The sequence below is a fragment of the Amborella trichopoda genome, chromosome 6 (genome assembly GCF_054954075.1).
Source record: "Amborella trichopoda isolate Santa Cruz 75 chromosome 6, AtrichopodaSantaCruz75HAP2 v2.0, whole genome shotgun sequence".
NCBI lineage: Eukaryota > Viridiplantae > Streptophyta > Magnoliopsida > Amborellales > Amborellaceae > Amborella > Amborella trichopoda.
Window position 1 is genome coordinate 36,145,321 of NC_142341.1, and position 11,584 is coordinate 36,156,904.

Here is an 11,584-nt window from a genome sequence, read left to right on the forward strand (position 1 = left end):
TGGCCATCATTCTCAGTAGGTATCTTGGTGGTGGAATCAGATGACCCTACCCCTCCTGACCTAGAGATTCTGGCCTCCCTATTGGCCCCTTACCCCCCTTACACCCCGAACCTTATCCTTATTTGCCAAATCAGGACTGTCTGTACTTCCATCTTTCAACCACCCTCGGTTGGCCCTTCGGCTCCTCTTTTGGCCCCAACCTTATGGACCTCGGTACCAACCTACTCTTACTGCCCCCCCCCCTTCCCCCCCCGTCACCTTATTTTCCACCACCCTACTCTCTCCTGTCTAACCAATACCTCTTGCTCTCCTTGCCGCAGGTTGACCTCCATCCTCCCTTGTCCATCTCAGTGCCAACCCCTCCAACCCTTTTGATGAGCCCCCTGCTTTTCCTTTCGTACCTACTGGTTCAGGCCTCTCTCACCCTTCTTTGGGAATCTCATCCCAATCCCCTCTATCGGCTTTCTTGATGGACTCTGCTTTTGTGGACGACATTGACCACGGACAGGCTGACTTCAAGGAATTGCTTAGAGTCATGGGCTTCCCACTATGACGACCCAGAAGGCCCGCTCCATCGTTTCTTCAAGGCAGATGCTCAAAGCATGCTTAAGGTGAGAATTAAAGGACAAAGGGAGGTTCTCAACCTCTATTCTAGGATAAACTATGACAAACAATCTTCCTTGAGGCAGCCCATTGCGCTTATAGCCCAGCCTAGCACTTTAGACTCTCTCCCTAGAAGGTCCCCCAGGTTGGCACCTTCACACAACCCCCTCATGTCCTCATGAAGATTCTATCATGGAATGTAAGGGGATTGGGACAAGATCTCAGACGTAAAGCAGCACGTGACCTATGCGCCAAGCACAACCTACCATCCTGGCCCTCACTGAGACAAAACAACCCGACGCTTCCCTCCAACTTATTCACCAGGTCTGGGGATGCAGGCCGAGGCAAGGGGTCTCCCTGCCTGCAGTAGGGGCTATTTGTGTCATCTGGAATTGCGCCCAACACTCTCTTGTCTTCTCCTTCTTAGGGGACTTCTCTGTAACTATTCTCCTGTCCAGGATCTCGGACGGGTATCTTTGGAAGTTTACGACCATTTATGGCCTCGACTCAGTGGCTCAACATTTCTTGCTTTGAGATGAACTTGATCAAGTGGCCACCCTCCCTCACCCCTCCTGGTGCCTAGGGGGGGGTTTCAATATAATGAGATGGTCTTTTGAAAGAAATTCTAACTGCAACATCTCGCAAGGGATGTTGGATTTCTCGGATTTTATATCCCGCATTGAGCTTCAGGATGTCCCTCTTCTGGGAAATATTTTTACTTGTTCGGATCATGCTTCTAATCCTACCCTTACTAAACTCGATAGGTTTGTCTTGTCTTTGAGTTGGGATGACGATTTCCTTGGTTCCCACGCCTTCTTTCGACCATTGCCTCATTCTCCTTGATACCCTTGCTATCCCGAGAGGTCCTAGACCTTTTTGCTTTGAGCTCTCATGGCTGGAAGAGACTTCTCTGTCTTCTTTAATCCCCTTGTGGTGGGACTCTTTTTCCCCCTTGGTCTCGGGAAACTAAAATCCAACTCCTTAAGGCTTCCCTTAAAGCTTGGAGTAGAACCATCCCTGGTAACTTCTCTCATCACAAGTCCACTCTTCTTGTCTCCATTCAATATCTTGATCTCTTGGAGGAATCACACCACCTCTCGACCTTTGAAGCCAATCTTAGATCACTCCACAAGGAGTACTTCTTCACTCCCAAGAAAGAGGAGATTCATTGGCATCAGAGATCCAAGGTTAAATGGTTGCACCATGGGGACAATAATACTGGTTTCTTTCACAAAATTGCAAATGGCAGACGTAGGGACAACTCCATAGCCACAATCAAGGATGGTACTACGATCTTGGACCAACCACCCGAAATCGAAGCCGCCATCCTTTCTTATTTGCAGAACTTTACTCGGTCCCCTCGGACCCAAGACCTAGGATGGGTGATCTTCAGTTTCACTCCATTCCCTCCATTGGGTCCAGTGGCTAGAACATCCATTCTCAGAATATGAGATCCTGGTTGTGGTCACAGACCAGGGGAAAGACAAAGCTCCAGGCCTGGTCGGTTTCTCAGTAGCTCCGTTCAATATTTACTGAGACACTTTCAGGATTGACTTCCTAAAATTCTTTGAAGAATTGTTCCACTGGCGCTTCTTACACAAAGTAATGAATGCTACCTTCATTGCTTAAGTCCCTAAGATTGAAGTAGTAGAGGAACTAAAAGACTTTCAACCAATCAGTTTTGTCAATTGCTCTTATAAGATACTCTCCAAAGTCCTCGCCTCGAGGCTTAAAGAGGTCCTACTTTTTGTTTTCTCTCCCTTCCAGAGTTCCTTCATTAAAGATAGGGAAATTCTAGATGGGGTGCTGGCAAGGAGACCCCCTGTCTCCATTCCTCTTTGCCATATCAGCAGAAGTGTTCAGCCAATCCATCTCACAACTATACCAAGCTGGACTTCTTTCAGGCTTTAAAAGCAGTCCTAGATGCCCTACAGTCACCCACTTACAGTATGCCGATGATACACTCGTCTTCATCGATGGAGTCCCTAAGGAGATTGAGACCCTACGTCTCCTTTTCAGATAATTCGAGTTTGCCACTGGCTTTAAAGTTAATATGGGGAAATCCACAATGATTGGGGTGGCCCTGACCCCTACATACACCAGAACACTTACCTTGGGATGCCTTTAGGCTTGGGCAACCTAAAAAAGGATAGTGGTCACACATTATTGATAAAGTTGATCGCCGGCTAGAAGGATGGAAAGGGAGATTCCTATCTTTTACTGGCAGATTGACACTTATTAAGGCCACCCTGGCTAACACCCTGGTGTACCTTATGTCCATGTTCCACATGCCTGCGGCAGTCTCTAATCTTCTCGAACAGCTTATGAGAAACTTCCTTTGGTCGCGGATGCTGAATCCAAAAAGTTCCATCTAATCTCTTGGGATAAAGTCTACCAACCGAAGCATCGGGGGGTGGGGTGGGGGGGTGGGGGGGGCTGGGGGCTTGGGATTCAAATTCTGTGAAAATGGAACTCCGCCCTTCTCGGAAAATGGTAGTGGCGACTAGCAAACCACACTTTGGACCCAAGTAATTCATAGTACATATAGAATCCACCCTGCTCTTTGGCTCCCGGAAGGGTCTGTTCCTTCTAAGACATCTGGGGCATGGAATATATGATGTCCTCTTTCTCCATTTCCAAACAAAACATTCGATTCCATCCTAAGGGAGGTGACAGAACCCTTTTTTGGTCAGATTTATGGGTGGGCATCACTCCATTGAGGAATACCTTCCATGCTCTCTTTTCCTTGGCCTCCAATCCGACCTCATCTATTGAGGAAGAGATGCTCATCTCGGCCAGCCGTAGGGTATGGAACCCTTCTTTCAGAAGGGCCCTTTCTGATAGTGAGGCCTCAAACTTTCTCTCTCTCTTCTTTGCTACACTTAACTTTTCTGGCTTTCTCTGGATCAGATAGGTTTGTGTGGACCCCTTCACCCGCTGGTGCCTTCTTAGTTGCTTATTTCTACAAAAAACTGATGCAACCACCCATCTTCCCTCATTCTCCTACTTTGGTGGTAAACAAGGTCTGGTCCACTATAGCCCCACCTAAAGTACGAGCGCTCAACTTGATAGCGTGCTTCGAGAAGGCGCCCAATTGTCAATTAATTAAAACGCAAGGGCATCCCCATCCTGAACCAGTGCGTCATGTTCCTTTGTGAAGAAGAGAGCAACCCGCACCTCTTTATACATTACAGCCTAGCTTCCAACCTTTGGAGTTGCATCCTTCTTCTCTTCGCCTATCTTGGGTCACACTGGAGTCCCTTCTGGCCCTCCTTTCTATTTCATTGGACTCTCATTGGCCAAAGGCAGGCAGGCTACTTTGGAAAGCCTCCATGGCAGCTACCATTTGGGTCATTTGGATAGAAAGACATTCAAGGATTTTCCGAGGAGCCAGATGTGAAGCCTCGGTCCTCTTCCACAGGATTACTGCTCAAGTCATTTTCTAGGCTTCAAATCATAAGGCTTTCAAAGGCATCTCGGCTGCGACTTTCCTACAAAATTGGGAAATTGTCCTCCACCTTCAACCTCCTCGAGTTGATTGCGCCAACAACTGGTCTCCACCCTCGATTGGCCTTACAAAACTAAATTTTGACAGGTGCTCGTTGGGAAACCCCTGCCCAGCTGGCGTAGGAGGTGCCTTCCAAGACCACGGAGGCAACATACTGGCCACTTTCTCCAAGTCTATTGGCCACTCTAATTCCCAGACAGATGTTATCTTGTGGGCTTCTGGAAAGTCAGCCCCCCCTTGGTACCTAGCTTCGATTTATGATAAGATTATGCACATTTGCAAGGATACGACTGTTTTATGAAGGCATACTTGGACGGAATGACAGGCCCTGGCAGACCAACTGGCTAAGGAAGGTGCAACTGCTCATGACGTGGATCCTTAAGAGCCCAAGGACCGGTTTCTTTTACTTTGGATTCTCCCACCTCTGTTTTTTGTGGTTTCGTTTTTGTGGATCCATTGTTTCCCTCTGTTTATCTTATGTAGTGGGCACATTTTATAAGCCCCACCCATTTTTTGTATAGGGCCTTTTTGGGTTAGCCCATTTTTTGGCAAGACTGGCCTGTGGGCTGTCTCGCTAGTACATTGTAATTCTCTTTTTATTAATACAACAGTTAACAACTGGAAAAAAAGATATCAAGTTAAAATATAGCAAAATTGTATGATGAAAATTAACAAAGTGTTTGAAGGATAAAGAACTTTGAAGAGAGAGGAAGTTGGAGAGATAGAGAAGTGAGAGAGAAGGTCTAGAGAAGTGAGAGAGAAGGTCACGTGAGAGAGAGAGAGGAGAGAGTAGAGTCACTGTGGTTTTCTTACTGACCTCTACGCCCCACTTATATCCGTTAATTTAATAACAAAATCATTTTGTAAACAACGGCAATGTCCTCAGGGACTTAATACAAGAGGAAATAGATAAACACTTGATTTTTCTCAACAATCAGTATAATGGAGAAACTATTTATCTTCTGGGATATGGTAATGTTCACTTTATGTTCGAATAGGCAGTTTTGATAAGAACATGATTTTCTCTTGCAGTATTGTGCTATGGGTCTTGGATGGGCTGGTCTGGATTTCCGAGGCTTACTCCCTCCACTTTTTGAAGAGTAAAGATTTCAAGCTTCCTTGTTCTATTGTCACGTATCATTTTCGCAAGTATGAGTCTGACCTGTTTTTATTTTATTTTTACAGAGCAGTACATAATCTATTCTCAAAAAATATGAGTACGGCAGTTGAAAATTTTCAGGTTTGTAAGTTTTATTAGACTTAATTTTTAGTACTTGATACAATGTGAACATGGTGAGCCGTGGAGTACTATCAATTAATTAAGGATCCATTCACTGATCCATGCTGCTAATCTGAACTTGTAGGGTGTAGGTATGGATGAATTAGGTTCGGTAGCATTGTTCATTATAGAAATTCTTTTATCTTTTGTTAGACTCTTGGTTGCCAATTCAGAGATATTGATATAATGTTATCATTTGTGCAGATTGTCTTGGATTCACACCGTTGGGTTCCACTGCCACCTGTGGGTATTACAACCCGAGTTGGTAATGATGAAAGTCATGATGATGTGACTCCACCGTCTTCTTTAATGGAACATCCACCTATTGCCGTATTTGTAAACGGTAAGCTTAAGTTCATTGTATTTAATATTGTTTTGCAGACTTGCCCCATTTATGATAAGTGGCACTTCTATTATGAAATCGTGGCATTACATGCATGAAATTTGAATTTATATTCTAAAGAATTATCATGAATTTGTATGTAGTTTCAATAACAGTTTGATTCTTTACAACAGTTTAAATCTCCGCTTTAAAATTTGTTAGCATGTAATAGGAAGGGTTTTGAGTTTCTATGATACTATCTAATGGTGCTTCGGTATCAAATTTATCCTTTTCTGTAGCAGCGTAAGTTGGTGACCTTTGCATGTAGGCTACCCCCCAAAATGAGCCAAGAGTGGCCCTATTGGCTAATGATTTCATAGGATTTGACTTTCATAGTACCTGCATTTCCCATTCAGATTGGAATACATTTTAAGATACATACAGGACACTGTATAATGATATGTAGCTTCCTGGATGGGCTTCAGGATAGGGCAACCTGATCCACCATTCCATCTCAGAAAGGGAAACTATGACGCAGTTGCCATCTGAGTTGGTATCCACTAGTTCACCCCAAATATTCTCACCAAGTGATCAACCAGATGACAATATCATGAGTTGTGGATTCTGTTAAGGCAACTACCTGTGGGCATCTGGAAGACACCATAGAGCATAAAAGTTCTAGAAGTTGTGTACCTGATGGCACCCATTGCATTCCACTGAAGCAAATTAATCATATAACAAATGCAAGTGTCAAGATTCCTTGAAGGGAACTAAGATGTTGCATTATATTTGTCTGATGAGGTGTTGGTTTCCAACCTTATAATCAGGCATAGACTCCGTGATGCAGGCAAGATGGGGAGAAGAAATAATTAAAATAAAATAATAACAAAAGGTGAGAGAATATGCCCTCTCTTAGGGTCTGCAAGGGAATCCACCCTAACGAGAGAATATACCCTCTCTCAACGTCTGCAAGGGAATCTACCCCCAACGAGAGAATATACCCTCTCTCAGGGTTTGCAAGGAAATCCAGCCCCAACGAGTGAATGTACCCTCTCTCAAGGTCTGCAAGGAAATCCACCCCGAACGATCTTTTCACAAGATCTCAACACAAATTCTTTCTTCACATGATAACCACCCTCTCCAAGAGGGAGCTCCTCACTTTAAATACAAAAACACTTCCCGGTGACAATTTTAGGGAGTTTAATGGCTGGCTATTGCAGGACCATTCCGATTCTTTTCAGACTGGTGAAGGGAACTTCCAATTAAGCCATCATATCTAACTTGATATAGACGTTACTACCTTATCATGGGAATCCTATAGTTGAACCAGCAATTGTGTGGTTGTAACTAAGGTTAGAGGTCTCCCTAGAACTCTCCAGAGGAAAATAGTTAAAAGTAGGCAATTCTAAATCAATGGGCATGCATTCATCCCTGGAAACAAACCCCAGATAAGATGACTGACAGCATATTAGTTATTGTGAAAGTGTGCACTTCATTTGGAGATTTGTATGCTGCTCCATTTATGACCACGATCCCTTTTGAGTTAGCATTCACCCGTTCATCATTGCTTGCATGCTCAATCCTCACATGATTGTACAAAATAAGAGGTGTTAACGTTCTGGTTTGGAGCTTCTTGCAATTCTTTTGGACTTGATAAATGCCATCACTGGTTTATATCCACAAAAACAGCTGATAATGGTGACCTTTCTAAAGAAAAACATCTGACAATGGTGAACAGCCGCTGTTGGCAATGTGCCTCCACCTCCAGAGGAGCCTATATTTATATCTCTGAAAGATTTGGTCTGCACTAGGGCAAACGGCTACAATTACAGCCCTACATCATTTTTAGGAGCTTCGAGACATTTGTTTGGGACCAAATTTTGCACATACTCTCTTGGAACTGAAACAAGATCATAAAAAAATATTTGAAAAAAATTTAGGAAACAGTTTTTTTAAGGAGAGAGAATGCAGTGATCACGGGCCTTTCAAGGGAGAAAACTGGTTTTATATTAATGCTTTAATTTCTTTAGATTGACGCATCATCGCTAGATGAACATCATCATAATCATCATCATCCAAGCCTTATCCCAATTATTTGGGATCGGTAATTATTATCATCCAAGCCTTATCCCAATTATTTGGGGTCGGCTATTATCTCTACATGAACAATTTTGAATAAGAAAAACTGATTTGAGTTCTTTATGACCCAACCTGATCATTAAAAAAATTGATAGTCTGTGTTCACTGTTGGGTTGAATGTTTTTGGGCTTTCTAAGGTGTGAATTCAATGATGTTATGATGAGTAGTGGACATCCCTGGTACTTGGGGGGGTTCTAAGGACCCCCCTAACATGCATTTCTAACTAGGGTGCCAAATTCTTGTGTGTTTGTGTGTGGGTACATGTGTGTTTTGGGTGGGGTGGGGTGGGGTGGGTTGGGTTGGGTGGTTGTGGTTGGGAGGCTGCTGTATATAGCATGGTCCCAGAGGAGCAAGTTGTACACTTGCTTTCTCGCTTTCGTGGGCAAATTACCTTCTCGGGTCAGGAGGATATTTTTTAATCTGAAATTTTCCTAAGGAAAAAGGAAACTGGTTTTTGCGATTTGGAAACATAGACCTGACTGTCCAGCAAATGGATGGAGGACATTTATAGTTGGAGAGACATTCATTCTGTTCATTTTTATGGTATAAAAGTTTTCATTTTGATTGATAGCTGGCATGAATAAAGATGATGTGAAAGTTTGGAATCAAACAAATCTCCCTAAGTAAGTGTTTCTCTAGAGCAAGCATACCATTTGCTCCCTTGGGAGCACCAAATCTTTTCCCCTACCCACACATTTTCTTTACGAGTTTATGTTTGCTGCTTGCATGTTCTTTCCTGCATGCGTTACCCCTTTGTCATGCATTGGTCGGTTATGACATTCCATATTTTCTTTGTTTTCTTAATTCAGGTGTATCAGCAGCCTTGAACGAGCTACGGCCATGTGCACCTTTAAGCTTAAAACATGCTCTTGCTCAAGAAGTCGTGAGAGCTCTACAGGCTGTCTCAGATTCCCTGACGAGGTATAATGCCACTCGCATGCTTAGAGAGAACGAATCCACTCTTTTTCTTTCACTCTGCCGCACTTTCATTGAGGTGAGGATCATTTATGGTGCTTGTTCAAGATTACAGGGCATCTGTATTCTCAAACTTATTAATATCATCCTTTTTGTCAGCCCACCTCTCTCTCTCTCTCTCTCTCTCTGTGTGCGTGTGTGGATGTGTATCAAAACTCGAAAGTTAAGAATTGCATTATTTACATCTTGGGTAGGTTGTGTGCCCATACTGTGTTATGTGTTTCGGTCGATGTTATCCTGGTGGAGCTGCAATTATAGATTTCAAGGATTCATTTGCTGGACTTCGCCGTCTCCTTGCCTCTGCTCCCTCACCTATAGTAAGGGGACTCCCTCCTAGGTCCGTTGATATCCCTAATGTAAGCACTGAAGGAAATCTTGCAACTCAAAATGGGGACGCATCTCCTCGAGTGGACAAAGTTTCAGAAGAAACATATGTTAGCTCTTCAAATCAAAATCAAGGTGAGTCGGGACAGTCTTCCTCACCAGAAGCACCTAGCAGGCTGCAACAAGACTTGTAACTTCCATTCTTTGAAACACTTACCTGAAGAAATTATTTGGGGGAACCCTCTAAGAATTCATTTGAAATGACAAGATTTGGTTGGTTCATTGATGTTACACACTCAAAAGGTGTATTTTGTTTCATTTTGTAGAAGAAATGTATGTCTATATTGTGAGACACCTATTTGCTACGACTGTCAAGAATTCGGTGTCGAATTTATAGGTATTTGTCTTCTGAGGAAGTACGCTAATGTGTCTGCTGCCAGATCCATTCATAGTAGTTGAGCAAAGTCCATTATTCGCTTTATTTGGCCCCTTACACTGGATGTTGTGAGCTGCCGTATTGTACTTCAAGTAATCTGTTATTCCTTTCTAGACTCTCTACATATCTTCAAACTATTTCATTGGATGTGATGCCTTAATCATTCATAAGAAAGAGTTGTCTCTAAACTTATTTGATGTTTTATTAACATGTCATGTTCTTCCACGATGTTTAACTAGGAAAGAGATTTACTCTGTCCTAGGGTGGGCCATCGTAGTTTTCACCCCACATAATTTTTGTGGGTCGAAGAGACATTTGTTCGGGCATTGGGATCTGACAAACCAGATAACTAGAATTTTTTTTTCAAAACATAAAGAGAAACCCAGAGAATGGTTTCTTTTATGACAGAGAAAATGTAATGACTGTGGGAGGTCCATCTATGGTGTTTTAAAATGCTGTTAGATCGAGGTCTCAGGGATTTGTTAACTCTAAATGTTTTAATACTTCAAGGGTTTGTTTGGTTCTAATTGTAGATTGCCTTATTACCGCCAAATGAACAATTTAAATAAAAAATGTGCCATCTAAGACCTAGATCTGACTGCCCAAAATATAAATAATCTTTATTCATTATTGGTGCAATTATTTGAGGCATTTAAGGTATGCATTAAAAATTCCCTTTGTTTTTTAGGCTTGAGCACCAAGTGGGGCCAATTCCGAAATTTGGGGCTCCAAAATCCTCGTAACTATGTTTTTGGGAAGGAGCAGGCTTTGTTAGGATTTGCCTTTGTAGATAACCAACCACACAGCCCTTTGATGTTACATTGAGCCCAATTTGTATATAGTCCTCTGTCATGTTGAACCGAATTTGCAAAATGATCAAGAGCAATATCCCCAATCTTCAAAAATATATTCACAAAAGTGGTCACATGTCAAGTATCATTTTTGTTTTTTTTTGGTCTGGCGAATGATCCTCAAAGATGAAGGTATGGGTGGCAATAGGGTTGGGATGACCACCCGGGTCCTGGTTCGGGTATAACCTAGTCGGAGTTGCTGCCCCTCGTGCTTTTCAATCATGGCCGATCACGCGATGGTGGGGAGAGGCCTGGATCTCTCGAGACCAGTTCCTTTTATTTTTACTTCATGTCTACTACTGTCTTATTTTTTGGTAAATCCGCATGGGGACGAACCTAGGATATTTAATACAGTGAACACCTAACTATGAAGGCAGGTACCCAAGTACCATGCTGTTTAAACTATTTTTCAGTTCACGTATCCAGCAATTTCTTTAAAAAATTAGCGCAATTTATGCAAGTATCCCTTACAATCAGTTGTATTAAGAAATGTCTCTCATACTCTACAATTTACGTTTATTTCCTTTTTTTGTGCGTGTGTTATTTTCCCCAAAATACAGTGGGTTCCAAATTATTTGTTTTGGGCGGTTCACTAGAAATCCAGTGAGCAACTATTAACTAATAGTTCTGGACTGCTTTGATTTATACGATATTTGTAATGAATTGTTTTCAACAACAAGAATCTGGCATGGCAATATGCTGACCTAAAAAATCTTTGTAAAGAATCTATGCACTTTGATTCCTTACAATGAGCGGTTTAGAGCTAGTAGTTCTGGACCACTTTGATTCCTTACAACGAGAAGTCTGGAACTAATACTATGAGATCACTTTGATTCATTATAATGAATACTTTGGAACTATTAGTTCTCGATTGCTTTAATTCCTTACAATGTGCGGTTTGCAATCAATGGTTAGAAATCGAGTTATTTTGTAAAAAAATATAAAACGGGACATGAGCATAAATGTAAAATATGACAAATTTTCTAAATACCACTAATTATCAGGGACATAAGAATAAATTTCCCAAAAATTTACGTTCCATTTTGTCTCAATGGATTTCATATGAGAGCCTCCCAGCAGATGCTTTTGGTAAATCACAATTACCTACTTGTCTTTTTAAAATTTCCTCCGACCTAATATCAAAATA

The 11,584-nt window shown here is 42.2% G+C and overlaps 1 protein-coding gene across 2 annotated transcripts in view; it reads left to right on the plus strand.

Annotated features, from left to right (window-relative positions):
• The window catches only part of LOC18435084 (conserved oligomeric Golgi complex component-related / COG complex component-like protein), a 34,522-nt gene extending 24,818 nt beyond the window's left edge, over positions 1-9,704 (plus strand). Inside the window, exons 8-12 of one of the 2 annotated variants that reach the window (XM_006845137.4) lie at positions 5,144-5,211; positions 5,297-5,351; positions 5,595-5,733; positions 8,661-8,845; positions 9,021-9,704. In XM_006845137.4, coding sequence (XP_006845200.1) covers positions 5,144-5,211; positions 5,297-5,351; positions 5,595-5,733; positions 8,661-8,845; positions 9,021-9,344 — 771 coding nt within the window. In that variant the 3' untranslated portion in view covers positions 9,345-9,704. The remainder of the gene's footprint in view (positions 1-5,143; positions 5,212-5,296; positions 5,352-5,594; positions 5,734-8,660; positions 8,846-9,020) is intronic. The other variant, XM_088868909.1, reaches the window with a different exon arrangement.
• Positions 9,705-11,584: the final 1,880 nt, after the last annotated feature.